The following is a 21,847-nucleotide window of genomic DNA, read 5'->3' on the forward strand; positions in this document are numbered from 1 at the left end:
CAGATATTTTAATGCTCCTCAAATAGTTATTTGCTCTACAGTATATACAGATACATTCTCAGTGGTAAAAGAATCTTCCTGCCAATGCAGGAAACCCTGGAGATGTGGGTTCGATCCCTGGGTCAGGAAGATTCCCTGGAGAAAATGTCAACCCACTCCAGTATTCTTGCCTGAAAAATCCCATGGACAGAGAAGCCTGCAGGTTACAGTCTCAATGGGCTCTCAGAGAGTCAGACATGATTGAGCATGAGTATCAGATTCCTTTTCACAATTAACCTTTTGACAGCGTTGACACACATGTATTCATCATCCAGACACAATGTGCTGTTACCAGTTCTTTGCCTCCACCCATAGTATCCAGAATCTAATCATCCTTTCCAAATGTGAGCATGCCCAGCTTAACAAGCCTTCACCATGACCGCACAGCAGAAAAATGGCAACAGCCTCCTGTCTTAGCTTTCCCTACTCTACATTCCTTCCACTTTATCCTGCTTATAACTCGTTTATCTTTAGTTTCATAATTTACTACTAAAAATAATCACTCCTAACTTCTGCCACCTCAAATCTAAATTACTCTGCTTGGCTTTCAAGGAATTTCATGAGCTGGCCTCAATCCCTTACTGTCAACCTTGCTTTATAAAACATGTTGAAATCTACACTCTATCAGTTTCCTGGTATCTCAAGAGATATGCCTTGCTCACATTACTTGTCTTTACCTGAAATACCCTCCAATATCCTTTGGACCCATTCAAAACCTTTCCAGCCAACAAGGCCCATTTTAAGTTCTGTTTCTACCACTGAGCTTTTTCATTGCCTCTGAATACTAACTTCAATAATATCCTGAACCACAGAAGACTACGCTGATATTCTTGATTTTGAGATCCCAAATTAATCTGTACTAGTCTTTCAAAATATTCTGCACACTTGTCAAAGGTTTGTATTCTCTGCAGAACTGTAAACTCCATGAGGGCAGACCCTAATCCAATGTCCAACACATAATGTTAACAACATAAGAGTACATATAGTTTTGTATTGAGCATTATTTTATGTATGCAGTTTCTTCAACTGGCTATGAACACCTTTGAGAGCCCTCCCAAAGACTTCTTTCTGTCCATTCAGCAAGGACATAGTTATGAACATACACACAGTTGCCGGGAGCCAGTGTGAGGAATCCTGCCTGTGACAAGGTCATGAGGAAGGAAGCTGACATACGCAAGGCGTGCTCAGACTTCAGGGGCCCCTCTGGAAATTCCTAAGCATGTACCCCAACAAAAATCTGCCGGTTTTTGTGCTCTGCTTTTCCACTCCTCTAACATTCTCTGGAAAAAGTCAATTCAGGGCTTTAGTCTTCTGCATTTGAAAGAGTGTTTCAATCCAAAAAACCCTCTGATGGCTTTCTAGCCTGCCTGCAGGACTCGTACAGCTGGGCATGCGATTGTTTGAGGCCTCCTGACCGCAGGAGGCACAGGAAGCTTAAAACATCCTAGGAATGTAGGGGCTTCCGAAGAGTCAAAATCTTTAGAATAGGACTGATTAAAAGTTTCATTTGTTGAGTCAATGCTTGCTGCTAAATTTTCATATCCTTTTTTTTTTTTAGATATAGTTGGTATATAGAAAAACAAGTAGTAGACCTGGTATTAGCAACATTAGATCTTTGAGTTAAGTACCTTCTTTGTTATAACCCACTGCGCCTTTGTTCTATAGAGATGTAACTTTAGCGCTTTAAGGAGATGTAGATTAAAGAAAAACACTTCAGGGGAAACAAAATTAACATTCATTAAGGAAGAGAGCCAAAAAGTGTTAACAAGCCTCTTGGCCAGAAGATAATGTAAATCACCTGAGACCTTTTGTATACAAAATGATATACAGAAAGAGTCTGGGTTGCGAACACTACATAATTTTGTGTTACCCATTGATCTCCATGTTTTATCAAAAGTATAAAAGGCCTTCTGAACAATAAAGGATTGGACCAGTTTCTCGGACTAGTCTCTGGGCCTGGTTTCTTGGGAATCTGGCTCCCCCCGTGTCTCTCTCTCTCTCCTCTCTCTTTCCCTCCCTCTGCTCTTTACTTTAATTTCAGGCTGAATTTCCACCTGGGGCGCAGAGGCCCGCCAAGTCTACTTACTTGCCCTGGCTGTTAAGACCCGCGTGAAAGGGAGCCTAAGGCGAGGCACCCTTAGATATTCAAGCGGGCGCCGGTGGCCCAACGTAGATGGTGCAAATTCCTTGTCTGGAATTTTACTGGTCTTCTGCGTAACCCAAGCTATTCAGCCCTCTTCCTCCACTTAATCTTCCTACTACACTATTTCTTCCTAATCAAATCTTATATCAATCAATAAATAAGTTTTTCTCACGCCAACGCCGTCCACCCTTCGAATTCCCTGGATCCACCGGGGCTGGACCCCGGCACACAGTAGATTCTTAATATGCTGTGTTGTCCAGTGAAGCAAGAAGCTGACCCCTCTGTGAGAAGGTATAGGTTTCTGCCCACCTCTTGAATGACATATGCCAAGTTTTGTTTTGTCTTCATGTTAACATCCACCAGTTACCATATACTCAGAACAGTTCTTTACAACAATCCTTTTTAAAATCCTAATTAACAACTCTATGAGTTAAACACTTCTATGACTCTATGTTACAGATGAGGAAACCCAAACAGGTTAATTAACCCAAGGTCACACATCCAGTTAACAGTGCTGGAATTTGAATCCAGCAAGTCTAGTCTAAACCTTGGCTCTTAACCACTGTGCTATTAGTTATAACATCTTAAACTATAAATCAGTAAGACGTCTTGAACTCTCTCGGACCAAATAAGAGCCAAGTGCAGTTCTGGAGGGTACGGTCATTAAACAAATCTTTTCTCCTCACAGTGCTTCAGTGTTCTCTGTCATTTTCAAGTGTCTTTGTCCCAGTGCCTACCCACAGAAATAGTAATTATGTAAAAAGCATTTTCAGTTTATTTCAGTAAAGCTTGGGTTTTAATGGAGTGCAGAACTTTTCTGTAAAATGTTATTCTAACATTGTGTGGGGGAAAAAAAAACTGCTTTTGAAATAAATGTATTTCAGCTGTGTGACTCTAAGTAAAAGTCACTTTACTCTCTAAATCTTGACTTCCTCCTTGGTAAAATGAGTATAATTTATACCTTCCTTGCAGGAACTGCTGTGAGAATTAAAAGGAATAATATAGGCACAGCCCTGGCTAACACAAACTAGGTCCTCCATAAATGATTAAAATTAAAAGAAAAATTTATAACTACACTTGACTTTTGTAAATACTGTGGAGGAATCTTTCAGTATTATACATTTATTATACAAGCCAGGTTTTCAAAAAAAAATTAAAACTACTTGTCTTTTATAAGTAGCGGGATGGTCTGGCATTGTTATGGGTAGGCGGTTTCAAAATTAGCCTCACTAAATTAAAAATAAACGAGTGCTCATAAAAGATAATTAAGGGAGTCTACCCGAGATGAGGATTATGTTTTCTACTTAACCTGCAATTTTAACACAAAGTTGTAACTTTTTTTCTAAACTGCTAAGAGATATTTCATAATATCTTTCTAGATGTATGTCCTTTTCATTTCAGATATTAATAGTTTCAAAAAAGGTCTCAAAAACACATCTCCATTATTGTATTTTATGAAAAGTTTTTCCAAGTTGATACAAATGTTTGGTTTTTAAACAGAGTCAATGACGTGGGAGTGGGAGGTCACCGAAGTGTTGAACCTCATCGGGAGGAGGATGCAACCAAGTATATGAAGGAAAACATGAATAATTTATCATATCTGAAAGTAAACTCTCAAATTGGTTATGACTTTTATACTAGAAAACTAGTACTGCTGGAACATAATTAAAAACCTAAAATCATGCTGAGTGGTAACTGTAAGGCAAATTAAGAAGCTATGTAATCACAGCTGTAACTACATGGTTTTTGTGAAAAATCTATCCTAGGCCACAAAGAAAATTTGGGTTTGAGGCCAAGAGACTTTCATGATAGTAACACATAACTGATATATCTCAATAACATAAAAATTGCAAGGAAAAAGTGTAACAACAGCAGTATTACTTTCAAGAACTGTGTCAGGAGCTAAAAAAGAATCTCACAAAATTAGATAAATATATCCAGTCTGACATAAACACCATATGGTAACCGCCTTGAGACAGGAGTTGTATGTTATGTGTTAAAAATTATGACACAGAGGTAGTAAAAGCTGGAAAGCAAATGCAATTTGCACAATTGGGTCTGAAGTCTAATATTTTATTTTTCTAGATAAAAAGAATAAGATTGCAATATTATAGCTTTGGAATTTTTCTCCCATCTAGTTAAACTTCACAGAAAGGAGCAGTTGATATTATATTACAATAGTTCCCCATATAGTGGCATGGTTTAGCTGATCTTCCCTGGTTGCACTATTTAATGAATGTTTAAAATTAAATTTAATATAACCACATTTGCAGCAACTGAAAATGGTCTCAAAAATCAAGGGTACAATAACTCTCTTTTTTTCCTGAGGGGCTAGAATCACTCCCACAGTGTAATTAAGAACGTTTCCACTGACCTCTGAATCACTACAAGCATCAAGCATATGGATATCAACTACATGCAGGAAAGACCTGGAGATGAGTACTGTAACATTTCAGGTCTTCTATCAAAGAATATCGCTTTCAACAGAAAAACAGAAACAGCTCAAATCCAAGGGCAATATGCTGCCTGAAGTCCTCCTTAAAAGTAGGGACTGTGCAAATATAAATCAACAAATATTTAGATAACATAAATATAAAATAGTTCAAAGTATCTGCCTCCCAAACAAGAAGCCCTCCCCCGAAAAAGACAAAAAAAACAAAAACAGATTTTAAAGACTTCCTTTTGAGAAAAGTGGTATAATCTATATTTACACAAAATACATGACTGTTGCAAGTTTAGCTCCAGAATTCATCGTATTTATAGCAATCTCATTTTGTAAGCATCTTGACTGCTGAATCCTATAGATTCAGAAAGATAGCAAAGTTAAAGCCTCTTGTTCAGCTATTTTAAAATGGCAGGGGGGATTTCACTTTTGCAAAAGAGCAACAGTGGCCAAAGTAGAAAGTATTTCCAGAGTCCCTTCTAATAGAAAGGCAGTTAGTTGGCAGTGCCTGCCTGTGTGTGGACTCATGAGTCATGTCTGACTCTTTGCAACCCCATGGACTATAGCCCGCCAGGTACCTCTGTGCATGAGGATACTCCAGGCAAGAATACTGGAGTGGGTTGCCACTCCCTTTTCCAGGGGATCTTCCCAACCCAGGGATCAAACCTGGGTCTCCTACACTTCAGGCAGATTCTTTACCGCTCAGCCACTGGGGAAGCCCAGAGATATTTCCAGAGTCCCTCTGATAGAAAGGCAGTTGGAAGGTCTTCTACTCTACTAGCTCTGTTTCTTCTTAACAGATATAGGTGAGATTAGAGGGAAAGCTGGAAGAGAAGAGGCGGAGATGAAAAGAGAAATGAGCGGAGAAAAAGGAAAATAAGAGGAAACTATAAGAAAGGAGAAAAAGGGAGAAAGATATTTAGTCAAAGGTCTCAATAATACAGTAATACAAATCAACTCAAAATTCAAACTATGTATGTTGCCTCTAAAGAATAAGTAATTCATTATCATCATCTCTGTTCTAAGAGATAAAGAAACAGAGGCTTTGAACAGTTAAGGCGTGAAGTTAATAAGAGGCAGAAGCTCAGTTTCTTGCTGCCTCACAATCAAGATTACTAAGAGTGTTTATATTCGCAAAAGTATCACAACATGCTCCTTTAAAGAGAGCCAATATTGCTAGTGCATTCTAAATTACTAGATTTATAAAAAATTGATATTCATCTAAATCCTCAAATAGTTTTTATATTAGATATAACTTACTTTCCAAATCTATAAAAACTGTTCATTCAAACTGAAAGCACTACTCTACTTATCAGAGATTAAAAACAAAAAATTAATTCAAGTGATTTTAAAGCATTAAAAACTGCCTTCCCATAGCACATAAATTTGTAACACACTATGCACTATGAAATCCTGGTTAAAAAAATGTTAAATTCACTCTAATAAGCATAGTAAAATGTGGTACTTTGCACAAGATGTCATATCTGCTAAAGGCCAGAAGTGGTAAGCAGAAATCCAAAGGACATACTAGGCTGCTGGCAATGCTTTCATAAGACCGTTTTTGTCTACATTTGTTGTGTGTATGTTAAGTCACTTCAGTTGTGTCTGACTCTTTGTGACCCTATGGACTGCAGCCCACCAGGCTCCTCTGTCCTTGGGATTCTCCAGGCAAGAATACTGGAGTAGATTGCCTTACCCTCCCTCCAGGGGATCTTCCTGACCCAGGGATAGAACCCACATTTCTTATGTCTCCTGCTTTGGCAGGTGGGTTCTTTACCACTAGCGCCACCTGGGAAGCCCACATCAGTGGTAGTTTTCCATTTAAAAAAAAAGTAATCCACAATATTCTCAGCCTAGATATGGATAATTCCAGAGGCTTCTAAATATCCACATTCAATTTCTATAGCCATCACAGGTAGGTGGATTCCTGAAAAAACTGTGCCTTGAACTAGCCAGATGTCACATCACCTCCAGCAGACTGTTGAGGATTTGACTGTTCATATGAATTATTCTAAATTTGAGAAGAACATAGTAGTCACTATATAATAACTACACTGTCATTCATCAACACAAGTATAATGATAACCTCATTAATATTTGAGTTATTTTCAATAATTTATATTGTTTCATTCTCAGCTTCTTAACTGACCCTTTGGCCTAATGGTTACCTAGGACTTGAGGTACCAAATTGTGACGATGAACAAAATACTCTAAGATTACACTGAGAAAGGACAACCTAGTTATTGGTCTACTACAGAATTAAGTGAATATTATTAAACAGAATAAAAATATATATGCTAAATTGTCCATCTTTTCCTTCTGCACTACAAAAAATTTAAGGAATACAGCAAAAGTTGAATCAATAATCACACAGGGGAAAAACAGATAAGAAATGACACAGCTGTTAATACAGTAAAATTTAAAATGAAAGCAAGTAAAAAATGGTTCTAAGCCAGACTTTTATGCATCCAGCAGCCTAATAAATAAATGTTACTCACAAAAGTATACAGTAAAACTAACAAAACTTTAACACTAGTTTCTATAAAGAAATACCCAATAAGAAACAACAAAATGATCTGCTTCTTTTTGGCAGTGGTAGCATTACAAGAAACCAAATTACTCAAGCTGAAAATTAGTTTGTTTCTTTTTTAATGGAAAACAGTCAGAAAAGGACTTGAATCCACTTGGCATATGCCAATTGTTCAGTAATCTATGTAAGATAGGCACTGTCAGTGACAAAAAGTGATTATGTGAGGCTTAAAACTCACTGTATTTATAATATGTATCCCAAAGGACATTATACCTACTGTTTTAAGGCCTAGTTATAGTCTCAAATGTGCTATAAAATTATCTCAGCTTTGGGAGTTTCCTTTTTGAATCTCCTAGCATCCAGTAAATTCATACACACAGCTCAGTGTTTCTAGTAACTAAAGAAAGCAATTCAGACCAACAAGAGGAAAATGTGTTAACCTCTCCAGGGATCAGGATATTTTAGAAAATGCAGCCTTGACTCAAGGGAATGAACTGCTAGTAATGATTCCTGGCGGTGGCAAGAGATACTCTGGGAGGAAAAACCTGTCAAATCATACCAGCAGGTGGGCAGCCCACTTTGCTTATCACTAAGACTGGAATGATTATCATACTATATAGTATTAATACATTCATATAATATATGTATGGTATGTATACATACCATACATATATATGTATTTTTTAATCTGTAGGGCATGGTCCTAGTATTAAAAATTAATGCAATGCTAGCTAAAACTACTCAGTTTATATAAATATATGCTGCATAACCTTGTCTCACATCTATCTTTCACTAGAAAATAATTATTTTCATTGCAATTGATCTGTTATTTCTCAAGAATAGACATATTTTTACTTCATGCAAATTCATGGCAATATTTTTAACGTGTTACTGAATTGGAAAACTACCCCTCTTATTCTATTTCAACACTTAAGCAGTGATATACAGATTTTTCTGATTCCCAGTTTAACACCCAAATACAGAAAATAAACTAAATACACAGATTGAACTTTTTTTTTTTAACAACTTTAAGGAAATGCTGAAGATAGAATCTAGGAAATGCCGTATTTTATCTTAACTTTAGGTGAAATTATAAAATAGAAATTCATCAATTAGTGTAAATAAAAATAGCATCCCTTTGAAAAAAAGACCTTATCACATGTGCAAATTAAATAAATACAGATAATAGTGCAAATTAAATACACAATTACAACACCCTCAAAACTGTATCTAATTCATTACTCAATTCTAATACCTTATTGTAGGTTTATAATTATTCAAGAGGCTGAAATTTATAATTTCTATTAAACTCAAAGGTTTTTCAGAACACTAAAATAATACTAAGACCATTATAATTCATGAATAATCATTTTTAAAACATATTTGCATTTTCACATAAATAACTATGAAAATGTAACTCAGAAGAAAAATATAATACCATAATCCATTAAAGGAAAAAAATACAGTGAGTTAGGTCAGTTTTTTAAGAAATAATTAAGTTAGTATATTCAAGAGCACTTCTCTTCTTCACTAACATAGGAAAGTGAAACAAAATTAGCATTTACTCCACGACAGAAAGTTTACTGTACTTCTAAATGCTACTCTGTCTCCAAAAATGCACTTCTCCTTGTTCTGGAGTACACACATAGTTTGTATTTGTGGATTAGCAGCGTTATTTTCTTCTTGAGAAGAAATTACAAAATGAAACACTCAAATGAACAAAACCTCACAGCAAAATTTTAGGAAATCTAAAATCGTCTTGGCTGGGTCATATTTCAAAGACGATGATCAATGTTGTTAGTCAGTGGGGGGGAAAAAGTCAGTAGAAATATAAAATATGAAAAGTCTTTAAAATCCAGACAGTAAATATAAAAAGAGACAGACTTAAGTGAAATCTGGGAAAGATATTTAAAGAAATGAGGTATGATGGAGCTATAGTGCTGCAATTCATCTCAACATATGAAGTTTTAATAATAACCTATACTTCAAAATTGCATAATCAGCAAAAATCATAAACTATCTGCTGCTGTGTTTTCGTGACCCTTCTGGTCAGATTTTTAATAGTCACTAGTAAATACATTCAAAATAAGCATTAAGCTAACTGCATAATCATATGGTAAGCATATCTGCCACTTAAGAAGGCAAATTATAAGTAAAAATGTAAGCAAACAATTTTGTATTAATAATAAATACAGCCTCAAGCATTTAACATTATCAATATTTTAAAAATTTAAATAACAAATGCAACAATTTTATACAGAACTGTACCATTTATTATACACACAAGTTGATCAGTTCCCTTTGTTTACAAAGGCTGGTTATAGACAAAATGGAATGTTACAGTACCATCTTGCATAAAATTTTAGTACAATTTTGTACTAGAAAAAGGGCGCAAAAACACCAGCCTAATAAATCTGATTAAATGAAGTATCTTTTCTTTCTTTTTAAAAAGTACATCATTAACACATACACCACAAACTGTACATAAGCTCACTTTTAAATCACCAGTTGAAGATACGGTAGCAGGTATGTTGTAGAATTAACCATTCCTCCCATCAGTTTATTAAAGGCTTGCTCTGCTACTCATTCAGGAGCCTTTGTTGACGTGTAAGCTTGTAATATGAATTACGTAACTCAGGTAAGTACAATTTAAAGGAGGCCAACAACAGCTGCCAAGAATTATTGGTAGTAAGAAACGTCCTTCTCACAGAAGATTCACTGAGGAGCAAAGATTTTTCATGTATCATTCTTCTGTAAATTTAGAGTAGCTGCTCAAGATTCTCCATTTTGAACTTTGGATGTTGGTGGCTGCATGAAATCCTTAAAAGGAACTAGTGCCTCTTTCAGGGCAGAACAGACTTCGGAAGATGAGCAGGTGATGCATTCCACTAGGGTTGGGTATAAGGCAATTACTTGCGCCCACGTATTTCCATCAACTGTAATGCAAGTAGAAGGAAAAAGGGGGCTGAATTAGCAGATTATCTAGTTAATGCAAACACAATCCTTTAAATGCAATGCAAAAAAATTTTTTCTAAAATATGGAGATTCCACAAGCTTGTACCTTTTCTTTCTTTAAACTCTAGAAGACTTCCTGCAATATTTAATAAGGGAAAAATATATGATCAGTGTGTAGACTCATCAATACCACCAAATATGATCAAGTATTTAAATGACACTTCAATTTGTGAAGGCCTTGGAAGCTAACAAAACAACTTAGAATAATTCAAACTTTTGTCATTTTCAGTATAATAGCCAGAGAAGAAAGTGTACTTTTCAAGCACAATTTAAAAACAATTCAATTTTGGGAAAGTCCCTGGCGGTCCAGTAGTTAGGATTCTATGCTCTCACTGCCAAAGGCCAGGGTTCAATCCCTGGTCGGGGAACCAAGATCCCACACACCAAGTGGCATGGCCAAAAAAATATATCCAATTTTTTATGCAGTTGTATGCTAAAAAATATATACATCTTAAACTATTTTCCTAGTAATGACCTTAATATTGATGTTAACTTCAAATGACTACATATACATCCATTCTTCTCTTACACTGTTTGCTAATCTAGTCAAGGCTATGGTTTTTCCAGTGGCCATGTATGGATGTGAGAGTTGGACTGTGAAGAAGGCTGAGTGCCCAAGAATTGATGCTTTTGAACTGTGGTGTTGGAGAAGACTCTTGAGAGTCCCTTGGACTGCAAGGAGATCCAACCAGTCCATTCTGAAGGAGATCAGCCCTGGGATTTCTTTGGAAGGACTGATGCTAAAGCTGAAACTCCAGTACTTTGGCCACCTCATGCAAAGAGTTGACTCATTGGAAAAGACTTTGATGCTTGGAGGGATTGGGGGCAGGAGGAGAAGGGGACGACAGAGGATGAGATGGCTGGATGGCATCATGGACTCAATGGACATGAGTCTGAGTGAACTCCGGGAGTTGGTGATGGACAGGGAGGCCTGGCGTGCTGTGATTCAGGGGGTCGCAAAGAGTCGGACACGATTGAGCGACTGAACCGAACTGAACTGAATCTTTAATGTATATGAGTAGATTTAAACTGTAGTGGGGAGGGACATTTCTGCCTTCCTCATCACTATTATGAACAACTAGTCCAGTTAAATGCTATCTGTGAATGGACAAAAGTGTTACACCACAATTACTTGATTTCCTTATGCACTGAGATCATATATTACATTTCTGTTTTCCTGTATGTGCATTGTTGAGAGCACAATACACAATAAAAACTGATGGCAGACTTTTCTTAGACAGTATATGTATACCGCACTTAGTGGAACAAGTCCCAAATCTGGGAGGCAGTGTAGTATTAAAAAAAGAACAGTACACTATGCATAGGAGCTTTGGTTCCATTTTTCACTCCAATTTACTGAGTGTCTACTAAGTATCTAAAAACCTTTCTGAAATAACATAGTGTTGGGTGTCCCTGAACAAGTCATATAATTTCTCATGTCTCAACTTTATTACAGAATAAAGGAATGAGGTTCTCAAATTAGTGTTCTTCAAGTTACCTCTTCAAAAGAAAAAAATGATGGTCAAGTAAGTCTGGCAAACGTTATACATATTATCTTCCCTTTTGGGGATTTACAGTTCACATGAATTTATTAAATGCTCACAGTAAAAGACGAGGTTTAACTTTTATCAATTCAAGGTTCCCAAAATTAATTTGACTATGAAATTTTTCCATTCAGTATCCACTGACATCCCTCAACATTAATATTCATTCCTTAGTACATATCTTGGGAAATGCTAATCTATTTTTAATCTCTTCTCCATCCAAATAGGCTTCCTCAGAGCAGAGGTAAGAAAAAGAAAAGGTGAGTGGGACTGATGGATACAGATAAGGTAGCAAATGTCAGGCCAGAGCTGTTCTGCTTTTTATTAGTTTTCTATGTTGGAAATCCATATCAGATTTCATTTGTAAAAAGAATTTTGCTGCTTAACAACAACAAAGAAAAATGCCATTTTAAAAACCAATGGCGTAAGTAGTTATAAACAGTTTGCTCCAGTAGTTGTCTACAGAACTTCCCACTAATCACTTAACAAAAAGATTACACAGAAAGAATTCTGGGAAAAGGAAAAGCAGTAAGGGCCAGGAGTCTGTCTGCCCACTTAGAAAACAACTGAACTGGCAGAATCTGAGGCAACTGTTTTGAAACTCTGGAGCCTACTGAAGGCTTGCAGATTCTAAGACTTGGACAGTATATTGTGGTTAATTTTTGTCAGTCTAAGCCTTTAGCACAGTAGCAGCCTACTTATCCCCCACTTCTAGCCATGTGGTAAGCAGCTGTGCTCATGTTCCTAGCACAGCCTTGGATGGCTTGTGGGAGGCCAGAGTAGGAAAAAAGAACCCTATCCTTCAAATATCAGGGATTTGTGCTCTAACTGTGACTTCTGATCACAGACAAACAGAGGCTTCAGGAACAAACAACAACAACAAATAGTTCAAAAATGGGGAAAGGGTTTGAAAAGACATTTCTCCAAAGAAGATATACAAACGGCTGATAAAGCACATGAAAAGATGCTCAACATCATTAATTGTTAGGAAAATGCAAATGGAAACTACAATTAGATACCCCCTCAAACTTAACAGAATGACTATTATTAAAAAACAAACAGAAAACAAGCATAGGTGAGGATGTGGAGAAAACATAGCTCTGGTTCACTGTTGGTAGTAACGTAAGATAGTACAGCCACTGCGGGAACAATATGGTAGTTTCTCAAAAAATGAAAAATAGAATTTAAAGTATGATCCAGAAATTTTGGAAAACTTCTGGATATAATTATACACGCAAAAGAATTGAAAACAGGATCTCAAAGAGATATCTGTATGCACTTGTTGATAGCAGCATTATTCACAACAGCAAATACATGGAAGCAACACAAGTGTCCAACAGACAAATGAATACATACACACACAGGATGGAATATTATCTGGCCTCAAAAAAAGAAGGAAATTCTGCAACATACTAAAATATGGATAAAACTTAAAAACATTAGCTAAGTGAAATAATAAGGCAAACATGGTATGTCAACTTACATGAGGTAGTTAAAAGTAGTTAAGATCACGGAGATAAAAATTAGAATTGGTGATTACCACAGTCTTGGAGAAGTGGGGAATGGGGAATTATTGTTTAATGAGTACAGAGTTTCAGTTACAAAATGGAAAGAGTTACATCCATGGACAGAGGTGATAGTTACCAACATTGTGAATGCATTTAATACCACTGAAAAAAGTTAGGATGATGAGTTTTTTAATATGTATTTTACTGTGCTAAAAGAATTTTGGGGAAAAAAAAGATTGCATGGATTGAAAGCTATCTAGATTGGCCCGGACTTATTTCTGGTTTATTGTAGGAAAACACAAAAATACATTATTTAAGATAACATCATAAAACTCGGGATGCTACTCAAATTTCTTAAATTAAAAAAAAAATTGTTTTAAAAACCATAGATCTTCATGGGCAGTCTGGACTTAACTATCAAAAACAATGAAAAAGCTATACATATTGATACAGAAGAATCTTTATTATATTTTATGAAGTGGAAAAAATGAAGTGTGTTCAGAACAGTAGGTAAGATACGGGGCTATTATGAATGTTTGTTTGTGTTAAAAACTGGGGGCATGTGGGAGCACTGTTGACTTTTGAACAACACAGGTCTGCACGGTGTGGATCTGCATGCGCACGATAAATACTTCAGTGCTACATGATCCCTGGTCGGCTGAGTCCAAGCATGCAGAAACCAAAAAACGGAAGAACCATCTAAGTCATAGAGAAATTTTTGACTGCTTAGAAGGTCAGCACCCCTAATTTCTCCATTGTTCAAGAGCCAACTACACATATATTTGTCTTTACACAATAAACTTATGGAAAGATTCCCAAACTAATAAAAATGGTTGACTACAGTAAGGTAAGAGCTAGGCAGGTAAAGAACAAGGGATACAGATACAGAACAGGGGAAAGACTGCTGTTCCCTGTATATCTTTCTACAGTTTTGAATTTTTGAACCATGTGTATATTTACTATTTTTTTCAAATTTTTAATTAAAGATTGAGTAAGATGATAAATAAGTCCAAAAAAATACCTCTCCCACCTGAGAACCCTAAAACAAATAACAAATGTTCTAAACAAATATTGAGTGAACACTGGCTCTACTGGTTACCAGCAGTCCAACACATTTCTGCTGGGAAGGCCCAACGTTCTCCGAGTTGTTTTCTTTTCTATTTCTTAATGGAGTTTAGCATACCATGTTAGTATGTTACTATATCATCAATTATTTAATTTAAATCTTCACTTAATATACCCACAGGCATAATTCAAACTTTCTTGAACAATTTAACATTAATTTAGTTAAATCATCTATCATTAATACACTGCCGTACCCATGGCCCACTGACTTTTCAAAAGAAGGCTATTCAGTTTTCCTTCCCTTTTCTTCCTTTATACAAATTCTGGTTACATTCTTAACAGCTATCTAAAGATCATAAAAAATACATTTGCCATTCCTAGTCTATCTATAGCAGTCACAGGAAAAATAGAGAATTTCCTGTTAATATATTTCTAAGAATCAAATTCTATCTTGTGATCTAATAAAGATTTTACTGGTCTCTAGGAAGTCAACGCATGATTTCCCTTTCTGAAAAATAAACCAGAACATCTTATTAAGATTATTCAAATTTGAACTTGATAGGATAAATTAAGGACATTTGTTCAAGAATTTTTCTTAGAAATTCTACGCCTTCTTTTTACATAAGTCTACTGCTTCTTGAAATTTAGTATCATATGCTTCCTAGGCCAAAGTAACAGTCAGTGAATTTTGAAAGCAGCAAAATACATATTTGATTATGTAGCAACTGACAGGAACAAATTATCTTGGGATTCATTTATTAGGAACCTATGTTCTTCTTGGGTCTTAAAAGTAATGCTGCTTAAAACATCAATCTGCTTGTACCAGAATGTAAATAAACAGACTTTTTCTGTAACAAAGTCTTATTGTATAAAAAAGTAAGCTAAACCAGTGTGCTTAGTGACACAACTGACTTATACTCTGATGCCAGCTCTTTATCTTGTCCTGAACCAGTAACAAGCTCTTAAAACCAGTGGCTGGTCCAAAAAAAAAAAAATTCAGTGGTAGTGTTGTGTTTCAAAATAGAATAAAACATGATTAAAAAGCCTGTCAAGAACTTTACGCTTTAAGGGGAGTGAGTCATGTACACATGGAACCATAATACAGAGAGCTTCAGGACAAAAGCACACAGAAGAGAGCTACAACTTCACCAAACAGAGAAATCACTCACCTTCAAGGAATAGAAACAAGGCTTCAAAGTAGTGTGATATCTGACCAGGGTGGACACAGGCAGGAGAATGAAATGAGGAAAGCATTGGTAGTACCTGGGTAGACTGACAATGTGAGTTTGGTGGGAGAATAGTGTATATGAAGTCCAGTGGGAGATAAAAGCATGAAGAGAATAGAGTTAAGACAGTAGGACGCTTTGTATTTGGTAGGTTGAGGTAAATGAAAAAGATTATTTTGTTCTGTTTTATAAGGATGGAAAAATGAATCACCAATGCAGCACTTTTAGAAAAATCACTTTTGGCATTAATGTAAAGAATAGATTGGATAGAAATGAGTAACAGAAAAGGGGAAACAAATGAGAAAGCGCTACAAAAATGATCCAAAGCTATTTATATGATAAATGGGTACAAATGTAGAATAGAAGACTCCTATGACCCAAAAGACTCAGTCATGTTCTACATTAAAAATATATAAAATATAAACTATCTACACAGCTGCTGCTTCAAGTGCTCAGTCGTGTCTGATTCTTTGTGACCCCATGGACCATATCCCACCAGGCTCCTCTGTCCATGGGGATTCTCCAAGCAAGAATACTAGAGTGGGTTGCCACGCCCTCCTTTGGGGATCTTCCCAACCCAGGGACTGAACTCAGGTTATTGCAGGCGGATTCTTTACCGCCTGAACACCATTTAGGCCAGTTTGGGCCTCCCAGGTGGTGCTAGTGGTAAAGAACCCGCCTGCCAACGCAAGAGTTGTAAGAGATGCAAATTCAAGCTCTAGGTTGGGAAGATCCCCTGGAGGAGGGTACGGCAACCCACTCCAGCATTCTCGCCTGGAGAATCCCAGGGACTTCATCTCTTCCCTTTAAGCTACAACTATTAATATTAATAGTAAAATATCCTTAATTCAGTAAAAGTGTCTCTGCCCAATACATGAGGACTGCAGAGAATTCCACACGTCTGTACAATTGTACAAAAGACTGGATAGACTGAAAATTCTCTGGCAGTCCAGTAATCAGGATGCCAAACTCTCACTGCCAAGGGCCTGGTTTGTTTTGATCCTTGTTGGGGAACTAAGATCCCACAAACAGCATGCCAAAAAGAAAAAAAAAAAAAAAAAAAGAGTGGATGGACTGAAGTACACAGAGGCGGCAGGACTGGGGAAATAGCGGAGGTGGTACCTGCAGTCCTGGATCCCCAGTCACAGCAGTGAACACCAAAGAAAACCTGAGCAGTAGGGCAGGTGACACAATGACTGGCTTCTCAGCCACAGCAGTGACTAAGGCTACAGGGAACCAGGCAACAATAGCGACAGCACCCCTCCAATCAGAGACCCATGTGACTCTGGCCCCTCTGCCCACAGCAGCAGTGTCCATGAAACCGATAACCCTGAACGTGGTAACAGCTCCAGACCCCAGCTCCTCACTGCACCCACCCTCTCTCTCCGCTGCAGTGGACCCAGGAGACCCCAGACATGGTGGAGATACCTGCCATACCAGTGACCTAGGCCGCAACAAGGTACCAGCAACCCCCAAAGCAAAGTAGTGACAAGGGCACCAGACGCTACCTCTGGCAGAAGCAGTGGATGGTGAAAAGTGCCAATTCTCACTATAACCACAGGCATCACAGATAAGAGAAATCAAAAACTTGTACTATAGTGCCACCTACTGAAAAACAAAAGAAAGGCCTCTCATCATTAACCTGTTAGATTATTAAAATCAAATAAAAAAGAAGCTTTACTAAAGAAAAAAGGTGTTTGTTCCTTCAAATACATCAGAGGAACAATTTTCATCAAGCAACATGAAAAATTAAAGTAACCTGGTGTCAGAAAAGAAAACAACAATTCTCCAGAAGCCAAACTTAAAATCACCCAACACTGCAATCTAATTGATAAAATTAAAACAGCTGACAGAGGAGCCTAGTGGGCTACAGTCCACGGGGTCACAAGAGTCAGACATGACTTAGCGACTAAACCACCACCACCTAAAGAAATTTAGAAAGCTACAAGACAGCTCAGATAGAAAAGTAGTACAACGAGCTTAGGAATAAAATTAATGAACAGAAGGAATATGTTACCAAAGAGACTGAACTCTAAAAAACAACCAAACAAACTCTGGAGCTGAAGAACTCAATAAGAAGAGATGAAGAATGTATACAACATACGGGAAATAGAACAGACCATATGGAGGAGAGAATCAGCTAGCTCAAAGACAGAAGCTGTGGGTCTTCCCTGGTGGCCCAGTGTTTAAGAATCCACCTTTCAATACAGAGGATGTAGGTTTGATCCCTGGCTGGGGAACTAGGATCCCACCTGCCATGGAGCCCTCATGCCCCAACTAGAGAGAAGTCCACACACCACAACAAAAACCTAGTGCAGTCAAAAATAAATAAATAAATGTTTAAAAAGATTGAAATTTTATAATGACATAGGGAGGAGAGGAAAGAGACCTAAGATTTTTTTTTTTAATGAAGAAATTGTATAAGAATTATCCAGTTCTATTAGGAAAGGCAACAACAGAGTAATGGGCATTCCAGGAGAAGAAGGAGGGCTTCTCTTCTCTGGTAGTTCAGTGGTAAAAGAATCTGCCTGCTAGTTCAGGGGCTGCAGGAGACACAGGTTTGATCCCTGGGTTGGAAAGATCCTGTGGAGGAGGAAATGGCAACCCATTTCAGTGTTTACAAAAGAGACTGGCAGGCTACAGACCATAGGGTCAAAAAGTTGGACACAACTGGGCAACTGAGCACACATACAGGAGAAGAAAGGAAGAAGGGAGTAGAGAGTTTATTTAAAGAAACAATAGCTGAGACCTTCCCAAACGTGGGGAAGCAACTGGATATACAAGTCCATTAAGCCAAGAGAACACCTAATTTACTTTAGTGCAAAAAGACCTTCTCCAAGACAAATTATATTAAAACTGAGAAAAGATCAATGACAAAGAATTTTAAAGTCATCCAGGGGAAAAAGAATGGTAACCTACCATTAGGTAACCCATTAGGCGATCAGATTTCTCAGCAGAAAATCTATATAGGCCAGGAGAGAATACTCAAAATGTTGAAAGATTAAAAACTACCAGCCAAGCCTACGCTATCCAGAAAAGTTATCCTTCAGATATGAAAGAGAAATAAAGCCTTTTCCAGACAAAGGAACTGAGGCAAAAGACCTCTCTTATAAAAAATGTGGAAAGGAGCTCTTCTACTTGAAACAAACAGATAAAAGTACACAAAACACTGAATAAAGTGATAATACAGATAAAAATCTTTTAAATAATTATAGCATAAAGGTTAAAGAGGGAAATGCAATAAAAAATTACTAATTTAGTAATGAAATCACAACATAAAAAAGCATAATTTGAGACAACAAAAAACACAAAAGGGAAGGGAAAAAGGACAGAACCTGTACAAGCAAATAAAATGTGCTATCAGCAGAAAAAGAAATATTTCATCTGTAAGACACTTCACAGAAACATCAAGGTAAACACAAAATATAAATCTAGAGCAGAGATAGAAAATATAAAAAAAGAGAAAACTGAGAAAAATATCACAAAACCCACAAATGAAAATGGTGTAGACATAAGGAAAAAGAAAGAATGTACATATAGTCAAACCAGAAAAAAAGATAAAATGGCAGTCCTCAGTCCTCATCTATTAATAATCACTCTAAATGTAAATAAGATTGAATTCACCAATCAAAAGACACATAGTGGCTGGATGGATTAAAAAACAAGACCCAAGAACATGCTGCCTCAGGAGACTCATGTCAGCTCTAAGGACAAACACAGGCTCAAAGTGAAGGGATGGAAGATGATACTCCAAACACATGATAGCCAAAAGGAAGCAGATGTAACATCTGTATGTACTCTTATCAGACAAAACACACTTTGAGCCAAAAAAAGGTAACAAGAGACAAAGATGAACACTGTTTAATGATAAAGGGGAAAATTCATCAAGAAGACATAACAGTTGGTAATATATATGTACCTATCCCAGGCGGTGCTATGGTAAAGAACCTGGCTGCCAAGAGACATAGGTTCGATCTCTGGGTCAGGAAGAAGAAATATTAAGTGTTAGCAAGGATATGGAGAAAGGGAACACTTGTGCCCTGTAAATGGGAATGTAATTTAGTACATCTACCATGAAAAACTGTAGAGAGTTTCCTCAAAAAAATAAAACTGGAACTATGATCAAGCAACTCCACTTCTAGGCATATGTCCAAAGAAACTGGAAGCATATCTCAAGGAAATATTTGTATCCCCATGTTCACTGTAGCGTTGCTGACAGTAGCCAAGACACAGAACCACCGAAGTGTCCATTAGTGGAAGGACTAATGATGCAGTATGCATGCATACGCATATCTACATATATTTGTAAACACACACGCACACACAACAAAATATTACTCCACCATGAGAAGGAAGAAAATCCTGCCATGTGAGTCAATGGAATGGACCTGAGGGCATTATGCTAAATGAAACGTCCCACCGAGAAAGACAATACTACCATGATATTACTTTTATGTGCAATCTAGAAAAACTGAACTCAAAGAAACAAAGGGTAAAACGGTGGTTGCTAAGAATTGAGAGTGTTGGGGAAATGGGTAGATGTTGGTCAAAGGATACAAACTTCCAGGTACAAGATGAATAAGTTCTGGAGATTTAACATACAGCATGGTGATTTCAGTTAATAATACCATATTATATGCCTGCAAGTTGCTAAGAGAGTAAATTTTAAATGTTCTCACTGCAAGAAAAGAAATGGTAATTATGTGACATATTGAAAATATATCAAATCAACAAGTTGTATACCTTCAACTTATACACTGTTATATACCAACTGTATCTCAAAGCTGTTGGGGAAAAAGTTAGCAAAATTTGTTTAAAATAAGGAAAACATTACAAAGCAATTTTACTTAATTGGCATCCCTATGTCAGCTGTAATGGACTTGTTGCTTTGTTGTCCTAAGGCCCAAGGGAAAAAAGTCTTATTATTGCTTTTAAAGCAATTATGCTTTAAAGCTATTATGTTCCTAAAATTCAGTTAACTAAATAGTAGTACAAAAATACAACACAAATTGAACATAAATGTTATAAGCTTAGAATTACTGTGTTTCTAAGTACTTACCATTCTCAGGCTTAGTCTTCTTAAGTGAATCAATGAGAGTACTGACTGCTTTTAAAACAAATATGATTTCTGTTACTTGTTGCCTAAAAAAAAGGGGGAAATTATTTCCAAAAAGATTTTAAGATATACCATGTGTGTTTTTTCACTAAGTTATACAAATAGATATACTTTGGAAAATACTGAACATTAAACAATGCAAAGTTAATATTACTTTTAAATTCTTATAAAAGAAAATCATTTCAGTAACACGTATTTCGGTATGCAACTAAGATAGTTATTCTAAGTTATCAACACTAAAATGGGGGGAAAGACAATCTACTTATGCAAATTTAAATTTATTTGTAAGATATTTCTTAAAACTACTTAAAATTAAAACACTGTATAAGATATGCTGTTAAAACTTCTATAAAAGTTTTTTTTTCTTTTTAACTAATTAGTACTAAAAGAGATCTGCCAAAACTTAAATGTAAATAAAGATTATTATTACCCCCTGCACATAATTTATCATGCTGTTAAAAGTATGTTTAAAATTACAATAGAACTTATTTAACTTTCTAAAACAACATATAAGAAATATGTTCAAAGTCAATTTAGAGACATCAGCGATAAAGAAAAAGCTTGGAGTAAAGGACCAACAAGAGTAGTCTGATTTTCCTTTCTTTCTCTCTGTAGAAATATATTTCTTCTTCTCCACAGTCCTTCCCCATGCCCCACTCCTGGTATGAATCTGTGTTATCACTCAACTGATAAGATTTTCTTAATAGTATAAGAGGGTACTATTTCAAGCCTCCCTTTTTAAGTATGGTGGTGGTTTGGTGGTTTAGTCGCTAAGTCCTGGCTGACTCTTGCAACCCCATGGACCATAGCCTGCCAGACTCCTCTGTCCATGGGATTCTCCAGGCAAGAATACTGAAGTGGGTTGCTGTTTCCTTCTCCACTTTTTAAATATACAGGTATTTTATTGTGCTGCACTGTCGTTTTAAGAAAAGAATGTAATAATACTGCATTAAACATAAGATGATACAATAATATAACAATTATAATAAGACTATTTAAAGCAATAAACATTTAAAACACAAGAAAGAAGGAAAACTGCTTTCTGAAATAAAATATCTTTTGCTCTAATAAAAATATTCCAATCAAGGCAACCCTATTATTGCTTTCCTAAGTATACTTCAGAGGTCAATTTTAAATAAATTAATTTTCAATCATGACAATAGCCGAATTACTAACACCTGTCTTTGGAATGTTTTTGTATATAATTTATTAGAAGGT

General features: G+C 36.4%; 1 protein-coding gene across 10 annotated transcripts in view; it reads right to left on the reverse strand.

Moving 5' to 3' along the window:
- Nucleotides 1-9,184: 9,184 nt before the first annotated feature.
- MON2 (MON2 homolog, regulator of endosome-to-Golgi trafficking) overlaps nucleotides 9,185-21,847 on the reverse strand; it is a 111,039-nt gene continuing 98,376 nt past the window's right edge. For all 10 annotated transcript variants that reach the window (XR_011255962.1, XM_069584764.1, XM_069584763.1 and 7 more), the window contains 2 exons: nucleotides 20,573-20,655; nucleotides 9,185-10,091 (listed from right to left, as the gene is read on the reverse strand). Coding sequence is in view for 9 of the 10 variants with exons in the window: in XM_069584764.1 (XP_069440865.1) it covers nucleotides 9,928-10,091; nucleotides 20,573-20,655 (247 nt within the window). In the remaining variant the exon portion in view is untranslated. The remainder of the gene's footprint in view (nucleotides 10,092-20,572; nucleotides 20,656-21,847) is intronic.

This window comes from Ovis canadensis, chromosome 3 (genome assembly GCF_042477335.2).
Source record: "Ovis canadensis isolate MfBH-ARS-UI-01 breed Bighorn chromosome 3, ARS-UI_OviCan_v2, whole genome shotgun sequence".
Classification (NCBI taxonomy): Eukaryota; Metazoa; Chordata; class Mammalia; order Artiodactyla; family Bovidae; genus Ovis; species Ovis canadensis.